The sequence below is a fragment of the Heterocephalus glaber genome, unplaced genomic scaffold (assembly GCF_053883595.1).
Source record: "Heterocephalus glaber isolate CG9 unplaced genomic scaffold, H.glaber_assembly_v1.0 deba00001773, whole genome shotgun sequence".
In the NCBI taxonomy this organism is placed as follows: Eukaryota; Metazoa; Chordata; class Mammalia; order Rodentia; family Bathyergidae; genus Heterocephalus; species Heterocephalus glaber.
Window position 1 is genome coordinate 6,402,600 of NW_028258463.1, and position 16,360 is coordinate 6,418,959.

General features: G+C 58.5%; 1 protein-coding gene across 34 annotated transcripts in view; it reads right to left on the reverse strand.

The window, feature by feature from the left end:
* Positions 1–4,478: 4,478 nt before the first annotated feature.
* The window catches only part of Cacna1g (calcium voltage-gated channel subunit alpha1 G), a 58,516-nt gene continuing 46,634 nt past the window's right edge, over positions 4,479–16,360 (reverse strand). For 14 of the 34 annotated variants that reach the window (XM_004859722.3, XM_004859724.3, XM_004859718.3 and 11 more), the window contains 10 exons: positions 14,137–14,288; positions 13,295–13,404; positions 12,445–12,578; positions 12,160–12,230; positions 11,948–12,026; positions 11,730–11,851; positions 11,075–11,407; positions 7,143–7,320; positions 6,716–6,885; positions 4,479–5,852 (listed from right to left, as the gene is read on the reverse strand). In XM_004859722.3, the coding sequence (XP_004859779.2) occupies positions 5,118–5,852; positions 6,716–6,885; positions 7,143–7,320; positions 11,075–11,407; positions 11,730–11,851; positions 11,948–12,026; positions 12,160–12,230; positions 12,445–12,578; positions 13,295–13,404; positions 14,137–14,288 (2,084 nt within the window). In that variant the 3' untranslated portion in view covers positions 4,479–5,117. Of the gene's footprint in view, positions 5,853–6,715; positions 6,886–7,142; positions 7,321–8,648; positions 8,784–10,343; positions 10,488–11,074; positions 11,408–11,729; positions 11,852–11,947; positions 12,027–12,159; positions 12,231–12,444; positions 12,603–13,294; positions 13,405–14,136; positions 14,289–16,360 lie in introns of those variants that run through there. The other 20 variants (XM_004859710.3, XM_004859708.3, XM_004859706.3 and 17 more) reach the window with 5 other exon arrangements.

The window sequence follows — 16,360 nt, forward strand, 5'->3', positions numbered from 1 at the left end:
CTAAAGCTGCCCACAGCCACAGAGCTCACCTGACGTAGTGCCCAAGCCTGTCCTGCACCCTCAGCTGCTGCAGCCTGTCCAGCCCATGTCAAGATTCCCTGCACCCCACTTCCCTCTTGCACTAGTGAACTACTCACCCTTCAAGATCTTGCTCAAGACTCCCACCCCAACCCTAGGCCAGGACCCTTCCTCTGCATACCCCCTTCTTCTACTATAACCACTGTTAGTCTATATGAAATGTTTGTTGACTGACTAAATGAGTATCCTGTTTCCTAAGAAGAGGTCATGATTAGCAAGGCCACTATGTGGGCACTGGCCATTCTGCTTTTGATTTTTTAAAACCAAGATGGAGGGCTGGGGATTTAGCTCAGAGGTTTCGCTGCCTGCTGCACAAGCGCAAGGACTGGAGTTCAATCCCCAGTACCAAAAAAATAAATAAATAAATAAAATAAAACCAAGATGGACCTAGCTGGAGGGATGCTGAGAGAGCAATAAAGCCCTTGTGGGTTAGGCTTCAGCAAAGAGATGGATCAAACTTCCCCTCCACCTTAGCGATCCATACCCCAAGCTCCCTTCCCACTTACTGCAGCTCCAGCCTGGATGCAGGAGCTTGCGCTGTGCCTCTCCCTGCAGTGAGCATTCCCCAGGGGCCCAGCACCAGGATTTCCTGACAGGAGATGGCGAGATAAGATTGCTGTAAGGTACGGCTCAAAGCGGGCACAAAGGCAGGGAGAAGAAAGCAGAGCTCGAGGATGGGGAGACCCAGGAACAAGGCTGTCACGCAGCAGTCAGGTTGGAGCTCACGGGACAGAGGTGTGGTGGGCTGAGGAAAGCAAAGTCATGCCTCACTCCTTTGAGCCACTATGGTCCTGGAAAGCTGGAAGCACTCCTTCTGTCCCCTGTCCTCCAGACCCCAGCCGGTGCAGCTGCCCTGGCTCCCCTCTGCCAGAGCCTGCTCCCCACCTGATGGGCAAGCAGGAGGGGGCTGGGCGGCTGCACCCTGTCCTGGAGTTTTCAAAGTGAACTTTAATGAGGTCCCACACCTGGCTAAGCGACACAGAATTCTCTCCTGGGGTTTCCTGAGCAGCTTCCTTGCCCTGTCCCGGAGTAGGATGCCAGTCCACAACCACACTATCCTGGACCTGTCCTGAGTCCATGGGCCCTAGGCAGGGATTGGGCGGCTGGGGTTCTGTCCAGGCATCCCAACTCGGCCCTGCAAGCCTGTCTTCTCCTTTTGGGGTTAGACAGAGCATCTCTGTCTCCTGGAGAAGGAATCCTCTCCCTGGCTTGGTCCCTTTGCTGGAGAAGCATAGGTGGCGCCAGGCAAGGGTGCCTTGTGCTGCCTCCTGGTGTCTGACACCCTTAACTGCATTGCTGTCATGGGCATGGCCCAGCAGGTTGGGCCGCTCAGGTGGCCCAGGAGAGTAGGAAAGAGGTCTCAGGGCACCAGGCTGGGGTGAGTGGGGACTAGGGGTGAAGATGGAGGTGAAAGCTGTTTGAACAGTGGGTGGGGACTGGGTGGGGTGGTGTTAGAGGACAGAAAGGGAGAAGGGAGTGACAGCGGGGGAAGGAGCAGGAGTCATGCTTCAAGGGCAAAGTGCACCTTGGCCTGCGCTTCAACATGCACCTGAGGTTGAGGGATACCTGGTGCTGAGGGACACCTTCTCCTCCATTCCCTGTCATCAAAGGCTGGTATCCCACTAGGCGGAGGCTGTGGGTCCCCCTGCGCCCCTGGGTGTGCCACACTGGGAATGTATGTAGGTTTCTACAAACAGGAATGTGACTCCTTTGGGGAAAGGTCCCCTCACTCTCTTGTAAGCCCTTTTCATTTTTTTTTTTTGGTACCAGGGATCGAACTTGGGACGTGCACTTGTGAGGCAGGCGGCGGAACCACTGAGCTAAATCCCCAGCCCCGGCCCTTTTCATTTTGTAAACACAATTGTCTTCCCAGCATGCCTCGTCCGTCCCCTCCACAGTAAGAACAGGCTGGGGTGGTGGAGACTGTAGGTTGTCCAGCACGAGGGTCAAAACTCAGCTCTGCCATCTCCTGGCTGTGTGACCTTGGGCAAGAAGTCCCCTAACCTCTAGAACCCACTGCTGCATAGGAAAATGCTAGCAGCGGCACTTGCCCTGCTAGGGTGTGTGAGCAGTGTGTGAGAGACCATGTATGAGCCTCAGGTTTGTTTTTAGCACCAGCTCACTCCTCTTCCCAGTCCCCCACCCCCAGATAGACCTTTTCCTGGAGCTTGGGGGTGGAGGAAGCAGAAGCCACCAAGCCTGAGATGGGGGCCTGATGCTGTTGACACAATTTCCTCTGGACCCCAAGGACAGGACTGAGGGAAAAGGCGACAGGGTAGTTGTTCATAGCTCCCAAGCCCCCCCCATCCCAGAAGCCCCCAGGCAGTTCCCAGCCTGGCCCGGAAGTCCTCATCCGAGACTGCTCCCCCTCACTCACTCCAGCCTTCTTCAGACACCCCCGCCCCATTTCCAATAACCAAGCATCATGAAGGTAGCATTAGCATTATGATTACTACTGTTCAAACCTTTCCCTGAGACCCAGCAGTGTCCATCACTGATAAAGACTGCATTGCTGGGGAGGTCATAGTTCTCTAAGTAGCCCAAAGAGCCACGCTGACTCTGCTATTAATATTTCCACATCACGGCCTGGATGCCCCCTCCGGGCACTGCCTCCTTCCAGAGATGCTCTGGTCCTCTGGTGAGGGTGGAGGAGGGAGCAGAAGCCTTTTCTTTCCCACCAGGTTTACATGGCCAGCACCCAGCAAGCTCCCTCAGCTCCTACTGGGAAAAGGGGACCAGGGGAAGGGGACCCCAGAGAGAAGAAGGCATGCTAAGAGTCACCCTAAATGACACAGGCAGGGATGGGAAATGAGGGGAGGGGGCAGCAGTCCAGTTCTGCTTCGTTTTGACCCAGAATCTTCTAAGGACTGGGAAAATAAAAGATCGCAGAGTCCCTCCCCAAATCCCTCACCCTCAGAGAATAGACAGCTACAGAATTCTATAAAGATATAAAAGCTTAATCTGCAGATCCAGGTGGCAAAACTCTAGGAATTTCATACAGCTTTGCTTAGAAAAAAAAAAAAAAGAAAGAAAGAAAGGAAAAAAGAAAAGAGGCAGCACATAAACACCTCCTGTCCCCACCTGAGCGGTCAGAGGGACTGGCTTCAAATTACTGCACACCCTGGGAAGATCAAACCAGGTGTTTTGTTCAAGGGCCCGTATTGTTGCCATGCAAAGGGCAACAAGCAAAGCTCTCCTTGGCATAGGAAACACTGGACAACAGATGCCTCCCTCGGGGTCTAGCTGCCTGGCAGCCTGGCATCTGGGCCCCCAGCTACCCATGGAGTTGAGGTTTCCAGAATCCAACCCAGCCTGGGGTTTGAAGGCCCCAGGGAGGAGCAGGCATGTTCAAGGGGTTGGGGGTGGGCAGAGTTGGGGGTTTCTGCCAGGCAGCAAGCTGGCTGAGCCTGTGGTCACTCTTGAAACAAGGGTTTCAGTGTCCATGGTGGCATCAGAAAGGTGGCTCTGGGCCACACACTCACCCCTGCCCTTGAAGCCCCTCCCACCCGAGGTGGCCCCTCCCTCCTCCCCCCGTTCCCACAGGGCAGGCAGCAGCTGACGTGTAAACACCCTGACATTCATTCATCACCCGGGGGAGGCCAGCTCCCCACTCCACAGCTGGGCCACAGCGACCTTGGCAGGGTCCACCGAGGGGCTCCCCCTGGACATGGCCTGCTCCCTGCATCCCTGGGAGACAGTAGCCCACTGTTTACACAGCTTCATCTCACTGTCTGCAGGCAGTGAGACCTAAGGCCAGAGGTGGAAGCCCAGGCCCCTGCTGTCACCCACCCTGCCAGGAGGAACGTGGCCAAAATCTAGCCCAAAACCTGGGGGAAGGAAAACCCAGATGCACACCCCCCCAACAGCTTCAGATCCCAGCAGCTGAGGCCGTCTCCCGCCTCAAGCGCCCCATTAACCAAAACAGCTTCATTATGCCAATTTCCAGCTTTCAACGCACGGCTGATCGCTGTCAGCAGAAATAAGAGTTGATCTGGAATTACATTCACTGGGCTGCCTGGCTAAGGCAATGTGATACAGCTTTGATAGAAGCGGGAGCCTCTGATCCCCAGCCTCACCAGGCTGGGGGTGCTTTCCCTCATGGTGGTGGAGGGGGATGAAGCGAGGCTGTAGCCCCCCAGGGACAGGCATTTGGTTTTGTAACACACACACACACACGCACGCACGCACCCACGCACACCCTGGACCTTCCCACCCCACCACCCACTCTACACCTCCAGGCCTTGCTGTGACCATCTGGACGTACCTAACTCTCCGTCCCCTTTGCTTTTTTATTCTGGACCGTGATTAACTTTTTATTTTGGAAAATTACTTTATTTTATATAGATATATAGATATGTATGTATGTATATATAAAAAGGCTCCATTTCATTTGTAAAATGTTTTTCTTTTTCTGTTTTTTTTTTTTTTTACCCCCTACAGAAAATGATGACGAGGTTAAAGGAGAGAAAATAAATTACATTACAGTTTCCAAAATGGTTCTTGCTCTGCGCCGAAGGTGGGTCACTGTTGGGCTGCAATGCACTCTCGGTCCCAGCTTGTGCTTTTTTGCAAGAAGAGGGGATATAACTAGACTGGTTGTTTTAGGTTAAAATAGCCAACAGACAGACGCCTTCGCCTCAAAAATATTCTGAGACACATACAAGTGGAAGGGAACAAGTGTCTTCAGTCACAAAATGTCGTACATCCCGCATATACTAGATTCAATTAATTTAATAAAATAGAATATACATAGAGATTCTGCACAAACGTATTGCTTTCTCCCAACAGCTTCTGGTGTTGGAAACTCGGCCGCTACTGGGCCGTTCTCTGTCTCTGTCTCTCTCTGCCTGGAGCCCGAGTCCCCGGGGCTGCGGCTTTGGATCCTCCGGAGGGCCCACCTTCAGGTGTCTAGGGCGGCGGAGGCAGGGAGGGCTGCCTCCTTGGTGTCTACGTGGGACTTTTTCAGGAATACGCACGGCCCAGGAGGAGGGCTAGGAATTGCACCCAGTGGAGAAGGTGAGCGGGACAGTGGGCGGAACTCAGGGGTCCAAGTCGGCCGGGTCGGAGGACAAACCAGAGAGACTCAGCACGTCTTTCTTTGGGGAAGGTGAGGCAGCCATGCTGTCAGGAGGACCAGAGGCTGAGGGATCCTTGGAGTCGCTGGACGGCGCCCTCCTCCGGAGGCAGACTCCCGGGCTGGGTGGGGGCCGAGGGCCTTGACTCTCTGGGGGGTCTATGGAGATACTGGGCGGGCTGAGTTTTTTCTTGGGGCGGCTCCCAGGCCCCCCAAGAGGCTGGCCCCCGAGGCTGGAGGGGTCTGGTCCCAGGCGGGGCTGGGAGCCGCTGTCCAGGGAGCTGACTGCGATAGAGTGTCTCCTCTGCTCATCCAGCCAGGACGCTGGCCGGCGCCGGCAGCTCTGGGCCTCCACGCTGTAGCACTTCTTCAGGTCACGCGGGGAAGCGGGCTCCTCCTGGCCATCGGTGGCCAGGAGGTCTCCTGAAACCCAGCTCAGTTCCGTGTCCAGCTCTAGGCTGCTTCTGGTCTCTGGAGGGCCCTTGCTCCAGTGGGGTTCTGGACCCAGGCAAGGGGCTGGTGGTGGGATGTGTTTGGACACCTTGCTCAGGCTGCGGAAGTGCTGCTGCGCCTGCACACTTGAGCGGCCCCAGAAGGACGAGGAGCGGGCCAGAGGCGGGGAGGGCCGGCTCACCTCAGACAGCAGGTCTTCCTGGCTGCCCAGGCCCTGCACGTCTAAGGAATCTGTCCGTACTGCTGCCTGTATGGGGCGGACGGCGAGCTTAGAGCAGGGGCTCCTCTCCAACACGAAGTCTCCCTCTCCTTAGGCTGGATACCCGACCCCATGCAGCTGCAGGAGACCCCCAAGCTGCTGTTCTTGGGAGATGAGGCATGTGCACCTGATCTCTAGGTCCACCATGCCTCAGGTTCTCTGGGACGTGGCACCTGGCAATCTCCACCCCACGTACAACCACCCCTTCCTCTTCTCTGCTCCTCGCTGCACCCCCCTCGTGAGCACGGACTACTGTGTGAGCACTGCGCTGCTGTGATAATCTGATGGCACGTGTGTCTCTACTCTCAGGGTGTGAGCTCTGAGGGCTGCAGCTATGTCCCCAAGCCTGGCCTTGCAGGCTGCTCGGTGAGGATGTGGGGAATGGCCGGGCGCTGTGCCTGCTCCCCAAGTGCACAGACTCAGCTGATCTGGTGCTGGCCATGACCACAGGTGCAGCAGACCAGCCTGACCTGCTCCATGAGTCTCTGTCCTCTGTCCCTCTGCAATGTGGGCTCTGGACAGTGGCCCGGGTTTGGGCCAAAGTGGAGACACTTAGGACCTGCCCAGTTCAAAGCGTGAAGAACAGAGCAGCAGCTCTGGGAAGGGATCCCTAAGCCCTCATCCTACCCTACCTGGATGTGTGTGGCCCTGGGCCATCACAGCCCCCCTCTGGCCTCCTCAATGGAACCAGGGGAGGGGGTCAAACTCCAGGAGCACACGGGCCGCTTTTGCTTGTCTCTGGTCCCTAGAATTGGGTCTAGCTCATCACAGCAGCACAGTGTTTGGGGGAGAATGAAAGTGTCACCCAGGGTGGTCACTGGCCAACAGTCCAGCCCTCCCCTGCGGCTCACCTGGCGTCTGAGGGGCCTCTGAGCCAAAGGGGAGCGGCCCGGGGGAGGCAGCTTCGGGATGGTGCTCCAGGTGGGGGCACTGTGGGGCGGGAGCATGTGGGGTGGATCTTTGGGAAGCTGTGGGTTGTAGCTGGTGTCTGCAGGCTGGGAGTGAACGGACAGGATGGAGCCTGGGGAGGGGACAGAAGGGAGAGGCGGAGAGAGGACACTTGAGCCCCTCCTTCCTACCGCATCAGGGCCCTGCCCTCACCTCCCCGGATGAAAAGCCACCCCACTCAGGCTTCGGGCTCCTTGGGACAGGGGCTAAGGGCTCTCCAGAGGTAGAAGAGATCTTTCCTGAGGCCTGGATGGCTGCCCTAGGTCAGGGCTGGACTCAGGCAAGGTTGAGGTCCCCCTTGTGTGAGCTGCCCTGCCGCTGCCCTGGTACCTGACTGGGCTTTGGGGAGCCCCCAGCTCCTGTGTCCCAGGGACCCCTCGCCCGTGCTCCCATTCCGGCACATGTAGCTGTCATTGGGCAGAGAGTGTGTCCGGCTGACCCCGGACTTCCTCACAGTCAGCAAGTTTGGTCCCAGCGCGCTGGGAGCCTCCTCAGGGTGGGGTTCCATCTGCAGAAGGAACAGGGCTGGGTGAGCAGGGAGGTGCTGGGTTGGTAAGGGAGGCAGAGCTGGATGAGGGAAAGTAGCCCCTGCCCTCCCGGGCCCAGGCCCCGCCCCCAGGACAAGGTGGTGGTGGGCATGCAATGAGGAGGAGGCAGACACACGATGATGAGCCCTCCTGCAGCGGGCGGAAGGGGGAGGCCCCGCCCCCAACCCACAGCCCTGGCATCGCCTCTGAGCCTCCCAGTGGGGTCAGGGTGGGAGTAAGGAGGCATCTGAGAAGGGAGAGCAGCCCCTACTCCCCAGCCCTAGGCATGGTCCCCCTGCACTTTCTAAAGGCCCCCCCAGAAATTCTCAAGGGAGCCCACCATCCACAGGGGACCAGGTGAGCTGGGTTCATGCAGGTGAGTGACAGATGAGCACTCCCCGCCCCCACTGGAGCCACACAGGGGCTCTAGAGGGTAGGGTGGGTGGCCAGGCCTGGGCACTACGGACTCTGTTCCTCCCCCTGTGGACACAAGGGCTGGAAATGGGTTTGGGGCATTTGCTTCAAAGAAAGGGGGTAATGAGCCTGCTGGAGGGAGCCCAGGTTTGCACTCCACCCCCCGCAACCCCTTCTCTTGAACTGTTCATTCCTAGTTCTCATGGACTGGTCCCCATAAGGGCCCAGTGGCTCATTCAGCCCCAGCAGGCCAGGGACGGCCATGCCGGAGGACAATCTGGGTCCTCTGCTTCCTTCTCAGTCCCAGACCCCATTCAGCCAGCCCCCGACCCTGCTCAGGACCCTCAGCCTGTGGTCAAGGCCCCACCCCACCTGGGCCCTGCTCTGACATCAGGCCGGGGGGAGGGGGCTGCTCACGGTCAGAAGGAGACAGGGACACAAGGACACACAGGGACAGTGACAAAGGAGACAGGAAGAGCCCTCAGGTGAAGGTGGGCATGGTGGCGGTAGCAGGTGTGGTTCTCACCACTTGGCAGTGGTGACGTCTCATGTGGGGGACAGGAGGAAGGAGGGGTGAGAGAGGGGAGGGCTGGCCTGCACAGGGCTCCAAACACAGAGGCTGGCTCTGAGGCCACTTCTGTTTTGGGGTGGGTCACTCCTGGAGTGACCCTTTTACGGTGGCTGCCCCTCTGGGCAAGGCTTCCATTTCATCTTCTCTAATGTCTTGGTCCCCCATGGGAGACCCGAAAGGCTCATGCCAGCGAAGGCTGGATCACTGACAGCCTGAGGTGGGTGCCTCTGGGCAGGGGCTGATGACAGGGGGAGCGAGGACCTGGAGCCTTGCAGCCAGCCCGGCCCAGCCGGCCAGGGGGGCATGAGGGGCATGTGCATGTACACTGCTCTCCAGGGCACTAAGTAAGAGTGTGTGAGGGTCATCAGGCAAAGAGTCATCCGTCAGAGCTAGAGAGCAGGACGGTTCAGACACAATCTCTGACGTCAGAGACAGAGCCTCCATCTCAGCTAGAGGGATCTAGACAGGAGAGAGATGACCAGACATGAGAAACCAGGACGGTGCAATTGCCCTTTCCGCAAAGCAGGGGTGGGGGAGGCATCCCTGCCCGCACCCCACCCCTTTCCCAAATAATCAGACCCCGCGCCTCCCCTCGCCCACTTCAGCCCCCTGCTCTGATCTGAAAGTCTGCAGCAGGCACCAAAGAGCAAACAGCGACAAAGCGGAGAGACACAGAGACTCGTTCTAAAGATACCCCAGGCACCTGAGCAGGCCCCTCCCACACGACCACTACCCAGGGGGAGCAGAGGAGCCAGGGCTTTGACGCTCGCTCGTAAAGATGATACCCAGCCAAAAAAAAAAGAAGAAGAAGAAGAAGAAGAAAAAGAAGAAAGGCCAGCGAAGCTGTTTTCTCTCCTCTCAGCGCAGACAGAGCGGCGTGGGGGGGCGCTGGCGGCTGTTTTCTGCCTATTCTCTCCCCTTCCAAAAGCGTGGCAGGACTTGGCCTGCCCCCAGATCCTCCGCCTGCCTGCAGCCTGCAGCCCGCCCGCTCTCTCCAGCTTGGGCCCTGGGAGGTGCTGTCCTCGCCAGCCTCCAGTGGGCAGCCAGGGCCGCCACACCATCTGGCTGGCTCACCTGTGGTCTGCAGGGGGTCGCAGGGTCTCCAGGACTCTGGGGGAGGCGGGAACGGGCTGGCAGCTGTCCTGATCCCCTTCCCATCACCCCTCTCCTCTCCTGTCACCCTTCCTGAGAACCTGGGAGGTGCAGGGAAGGGACTCGCCTTCCCACTGATGCTGCTAGGTCACTGCCAGGCCTAAGCCTGCATCCAGCCAAGGCACGGGCTCTCACACGTGCCAGTCACTGCCTGTGTCTCTGGATCGGGCTAAAGGCTCCCAAGGCACCCGCCTGCTGAGCCTTCAGAAACCGAGCTCCTCCATCTCCACATGATACCTGGCAGGTCCTGCCTGCTCCAGGTCTGCAGCCCCCGACTCCGGGGAGAGACAGAGGCCCTAGGCCAAGGGGAAGAGAGGAGGCACCCAGAAAGCAGAAGCTCTGGATGCGGCTGCAGTGGGCGCTGTGGGAAGGGGCCGGGCTGGGTAGTGGGGAGCCAAGTCTTGTTTCAGGCCATGGTCCCAGAATCCACGACAGTTCCCCCAGGACCCAAGTTGCTGGCTACGGACAGTGCTCATTATGCCCAGTGGCTTAAAAAGCCACCAGAGGACCAGGGGGTGGGTGCCGGACACAAGAGAAACGTAGACTGTAGGTCAAGACATGCCCCAGTGCGGTTCGCTGGTCACCTGCTGTCCCTGGAAACCCTGAAGTCTCACTGCCCTCCCCCTCTTCCCTTCCAGATTCTTACAAAGTCCCTCCCACCCCTTGTTAAACTCCCTCCTCCCTTCAGTCCCCCACCTCCCATTCCCGTTCCAGAGCAGCCTAGATGCCCCCCCAGCTGCCTCCCACCAACCTCCACCTAGGCCTTGTGGCTGCTCTTCCTCAACACTCCCAGCCTCCCCAAAAGCACAGCACAGCATGGCACAGCTTGGCACGGTCGGGGGGGGGCACAGCACACGGCACAGTAACCTGTGGGTCGGAGCCGCCCGGGCCGGGGGCGGAAGGGAAGGCAGAAGGCTGGCCCCCTGGGCCTGCCAGCTCGTCCATCAGCTTCAGCTCCCCGTCCAGGGAGCCCTGGATCAGCAGGGAGATGGTGTCAAACAGCTGTCTGTCCTGGGAGGACCAGCCCATAAGGGGAGTCGAGGGAGCGAGGAGCAGAGGGGCAGTGAAGGGAATTGTCATGGCCGGGTTTGACGAGGGCGGAGGGAGGAGGAGGTGGTGAGACCCACAGGACACACACGCGTGCACACGTGTACACGCAGTCACAGAGAGGCAAGAAAGAGAAGGGGTGGGGAAGAGGGGCAGTGTGGGCGGGCCGGGGACGTGGGAAGGGAAGGCGAGCAGGAGAGAGGGAGGGGAACCGGGGATTAGTAAAAGGATGGCGAGATGAAGGGAACCAGGCAGGTTAAAGGTGGGTGGGAAAGAGGTTTGGCAAGGGTAAGAAAGAAACAGGAAGGAAACAGAAAACTTAGCCTTGAACTTAAGAGCCAGAAAGGGAGGCCACACCAGGCTGAAGGAGCAGGGGACAGATGGGCCGCCACAGCTGCTGAGAGTGGCCCTGCCATCTCTGCTGCTGGTCCCTCAGCACCCAGAGAATCTAGGAGGAGCCCCAGGTTGCACTGGGCTCCCTGTCCACCACCCGCTGAGCTGCCCGCCACCCACCCCACGCTGCCAGCTGTTGCAGGGTTCTGCAGGCTCACCGTGGGGTGCTCAAGGGAGTGGGCCGCCTCATGTGGGGCCCTGGACTTGGGGCTGTCAGGGCTGTCGGGGCCCTGGACCCCAGGCCAGAGGAAGGGGCTCCCGAGTGGCGAATGGGCCTGCGGGCTGAGGGTCTTCATCTCCAGCTCCAGCTCCGCCTCCAGCTCGGCCTCTTCCTTGGCTTCCTTGTTGCTCTCTTCCAGGTGCTTCATGAGCACAGCGATCACCACGTTGACCAGCACAAACTGGGCCGTGAGCACGAAGGACACGAAGTAGATGGGCGAGATGACAGTGTTGTAGCAGGTGGACTCCTGGTCACAGTCCCGGAGGGTGTCCTGGGGGAGGCAGGACAGAGGTAGGAGGTCAGGAGGATGGTGGATGGAACTGTCATGGAAAACCAGGCCATTGGTGTCACAGCGCATTGAGGGAGGAAAAAGAAAAAGGGAGGAGGGAACTATGGTGTCCTGGGGACAGAAGAGTATCAGCTGTGGCCTGGGGAAGCGTGAGTCAGGGCATGTCCTGGGGGAGGGGACAGAAGGCCACACGCTTTCATCCGTGGCCAATTCATCTTCCCAAGAATCCTGGCTGAGAAAGTGGAGCTGCCTCCTTGCTGCCTGAGCCAGCCCCGGGCGGGCCAGGAATCGAGCAGTGCCTCACCTTCATGATGCCATTCCAGTTGTCGCCTGTGGAGACGCGGAAGAGGGTCAGAAAAGCCATGCCAAAGTTCCGGAAGGTGGCATGCCGGCCTAGGCCCTCGCAGGGGTGTGTCTCGTCACACTCTGGGGGAGGAGAGAGGGAGAAGCAAGGCTTTGGTGGGTCCAGGAGCCCCACGGCCTCCAGCCCCAGCCTCTCTGTCCTTCCCAGCCCCAACTCACCCAGATCTCCAAAGAGCTCCACGCCCAGAGCTGCAAAGATGAAAAACAACAGCATGAAGAGGAGTCCCAGGTTCCCCACCTGGAAAAGAGGGAAAGAAACGGAAACGGTGCCACTGGATCTTCTGGTCCCCGGCTTCCTGGAGCCCCCGGTCCCTGTCCAGGGTGCCGCCCCCTCGCCAAGAGGACCCCAGCCCACGGCACCTTCCAGCTACCTGGGGCAGGGCCTGCATCACCGTGTCAAGCAGCGCCCGCATGCCCACGGCCATCTTCAACAGCTTCAGCACTGCAGAACAGGACAAGGTCATGAGCTACCCCTCTGAGGCCTTGGTCACCCAAGGGGTGGAGCCAGGCGGCGCTGAGCTGGGGCTGGTGGGAGGCCCAGGATGCCAGGCAGTCTGTACCCGCACCAGCCCCCGACCTTCCCCTTTGGAGCTTGCTGTGTGCTCTGGGCTGGTGAGCCTGGGAAGGCAGGAAGTGGGTAGGGAGCCAGGACCCACCTCGGGCGATGCGCAGCACCCTCATGATGCGGATGATGGTGGGGTTGATGGGCAGTGAGGCGTTGACCTCAATCTCCTCCAGCGTGATGCCCATGATGGACAGCAGCACGATGGCCAGATCCAGCTGATTCCACCTGGAAAGCCCGGGACACAGCTCCCTGAGTGGGGGGAGGGGTGGTGGAGGAGGGGCAGTTGTGGTGCAGAAAGACCCGGCTGGGAAGGAGGGCAGAGGTCAGCTGGTGCAGCCTCCCATCCTGCAGAGAAGGGACGTGGCTTATCAAAGGCCATACAGCCAGCTAATGGCACGGGTAGGTAGAACTAGACCTTAGCTCCAGGGTCCTGCTTTTCACTGTCATTCATCTGCTCCTTTTATTTGGCACTTACATGGTGCCTATTCTGTGCCAAGCACTGTTTTAAGGACTTTACAAGTAGGAGTTCAGAATCACACAGCTGTGTCGTGGATACTACTATTATTTCTCATGTGATAGATGAGGAAAGTGAAGCACAGAGAAGTTAAGCTGCTTATCCAAAGTCACCAGCTACGAAAGGGTGGAAGAACTAGGATTTGAATCCAGTCCAGGCAGTGTGGCTCCAGGCTCTGTGCCCTTACACCCTAGGCTAAGCCACATAGATTTCTAGCTGCCAATGGCCTCTAAGTCCTGTCTTGTCAAATTCTTTCCATCCCTTCCCAGCTCCCAGGCCCTGGATGCTCCCCAAATCACCAATGTCAGCCCTAGGTTGGGGGCTAGATCCCAGGAGTTAAGGGTCTTCAGGCACTAAGTCCTTCTGGGTCCTTGCCAGGAGTCGCAGCCCACCCTCCCTTCCTCCCTCCTCCCCTCCTCTCTGTTACCTGTCCTGGAAGAACCTGCGGAAGCCAAAGGCCACCAGTTTGAAAACTGACTCCAAGACGAAGATGACGGTGAAGATGTAGTTGCAGATCTTCAGAGCCTCGTCCAGGATCTGGCAGGGATGAGGGCAAGAGGTAGGGTCTCCACAGGCCAGGGCCGACGCCTGCCTCAGCTCCTTCACCACCATACCTCCCGGGTGTGGGGACAGGATGGATCTAAAGGCACCCTCCCACCCCGAGACAGTAGGGGCCTCATTCATGGGAACAATTCAAGCCCATGCTAAAGGATCTCTCTCCTTGAGAGACAGCAAGACCACACAAGAAAGTACTGGAAGGCCCAGCATGATAGGGTTGCAAGGGGCTCTGTCCATTGCCAATTCCACCTCCCTATTGTACAGATGGGGAAACTGAGCCCTGCCAGGGATGACTGGAGAAGTGGCAAGATCACAGGTGACCTCACAAGCACAAGGACCCGAGTTCGATCCCCAGTACCAAAAAAAAAAGATCACAGGTGAGATTCGGAGCTAGCCATTCCCTAGACTCTAAGTTTAGAGGGCAGGCACCAGTCGGCTCTATGCTCAATAATCCAGAGGCCACCACATATTGGATGCTCAGTAAAAATTTGCTGGTAATGACACCAGGTCCTCATTTCCCAGCAGGGTGACCTTAGTCAAACCAACCAATGTCTTTGAGCCTCAGCATCCTTGCTTATGAAACAAGGAGATAACATCCATAAGGAACCCATGCTATGTGGTCAGCACTCGCCCAGCACAGAAATGCCTGGGCTCAGGTTATGGGGCCCCAGGCTGGATGTCAGGGGCTGGTGACTGGTCACTCACTCTTACCTGGGGCTGCTGGTAATGTTCCATGGCCATGGTGACCACATTCAGCCCAATGACACCCGTGATGAAGAGGTCCAGGTAGTGGCTGGTGCACATGTGGTGGACAAGGAGCCGGAAGCGGGAGTAGTCAGAGTAGTAGGGCTTGCACTGGGCTTCTGGGAGGGGAAGGGAAGACAGCGGGGTGGTGTTGGCCTCTGCCCCCTGCGCCCCTCCCCCCGCCAGCCTCTACGCCACAGCTAAACATTCCGCATCATCAGTGTCCTCTCCCTCCCCTTGCGGGGCAGCTCTCTTGGCAGGGCCCCTTCCAAGCGTCTGTTCTACTGGCTGCAGTCAGGGGGCAGGACATGCAGAGCTCCCCACCTCTATTAGACACCAGGTGAGCCCCCTCCCCTAGGCAGCCTCCGAAATCACCAGCCCCTCCCAACACCTCGGCTCAGAGGCTCAGAGTTTCGAAGGGAGGCCAGATCGGTAAGATGAAACAGACCCCACCTTACGGGGCTCAGAGGGAGCTCTGTCAACGCCTTCACCTAGCTCAGCCCCTGGGGGAGCAGAGGAGATTACCCGGAGCTGGGATTTGCAGATAGAGCCAGAGATTGGAAATTGCCATCTTCTTGCCTGGCTGCACTGAGCCACCGCGGTGCCTCTGGGGAGGGCCTGGGTCTCCGGCAGCCTTATGCCGAGGAGGGCCGCGGGGAGGGTGCAAGGTTCTGCTCCGTCCCAGATACAAGCTGGGAGGACCCCTGACAGACTCACCCAGCTTCTAACGAGGCTGTGCCCAGCCTGCCCCTGGGTGTCGGGATGGCATGGGAGCGCAGGCTGGGCTGGAAGCACTGTCTGAGATCTGTCACAGGCACAGCATTGCTCTTGTAATTAGCCAACCGCTTAGCTATAAAAATCAGTGCCAGGAGGTGAGCCTGCACTGGGAGCTGAGATTGTCGGGGCCCCCTCCTCCAGGTGCCGAGGAAGGGCCAGGCCAAGCAGGGGCACATGGCATCCGGAGTGTGTACATGGATTGGTCCCCCGGGCAGGCACAAAGAAGGCCGAGACTCCCCACAGGGAGGCATGGGGCAGCCTCAGGTCCCAGACAGCCCTTCCCGTCTCGGGTGGAAGCCAGCCAGTAAGGGCTGCAGCCTCCGAGGCCTGGGCCGGAGGCTGGCTGGCTCAGGGGTAGCAGGAAGCTTTGGGACCAGGTCAGCTCAGATATAACCATCCTTTCCCATGCAGAGGACCACTCAGCAGAGAGATAAACTGAGGCAGGGAGCAGCCTTGGGCGGGCCCCCACCAAAGGCTGAAGGAAGAAGAGTGCCCAGGAGCAGCATGGTCAGCCTTGCAGCTGCTCTGCTCCAAGCCTTCCTGGCCCTTCTCCACATCGGCCTTGAGCTGTGGATAACCAGGGGCACAGGGACCCCAATCAGGTCGAGTGTGCCTTCGGGGTACACGAGGCCATTCTTTCACGTTCAGAGATGGGCCAGCCAAGGGTGGCTGTGTAGGCGCAGGTAGCCCTCCTGACCCCCCGGAATGTGAGGGTGGAGAGGCCCAGAGAGCAGGGCAGCATGAGGCCACTGGTCATCTACACCCGATTGTGGAGAGTGGTCGGGCTGAGGGGCTTTTTCCTTCCTTCCTGCAGTACCACGAGAACCAGAGGGCGCTAGTCACCCTGCGTTGCCTTAGCAGCCGGAACTCTTTCTCTGCATTAATCTCCATAAATGCCGAGAGCACCCGATCCCATTATGCTAAAATATGAATGGAGAATTAACTAAAATGTTTAAATACAATTAGGTTAGAAAAAGCAGCTCCTCATTAGCCCCATTATTAGCTGCGACAATGCTGAGAGGAGGATGGAAGAGAGAGGCCCTCCTCTCCCCTGTGACCCCAGCCTGACTGTACAGGCAGCCCCAGATCAAAAAGAGCTGCCACCACCACGGCTCTGCCTTCCAGCCTTGCTCTGAGAGCTGGGTGGGCTTGGACCCAGCCAGGGGCCCCCTCCACCAGGCCAGGAGGGAGGTAGGCAGGACATTTGCTTGTGGCCCTCCCTTCCAGCAGCCCTAGCCCAGGCCTGCAGGTGCTGGGCTGATGGTGCCCCTCCACTACAGCACAGGTCCAAGGAGCACCAGGCCAGTCTCATGGGCCGCTTCCCAGCAGCCCCTGTGCTGTAACCCAGCAAAGCCAGCAGGACCTGAGCTTCCAGCCCAAAATCATGGCCACATCTCTCTGCCTCCCACCAGTA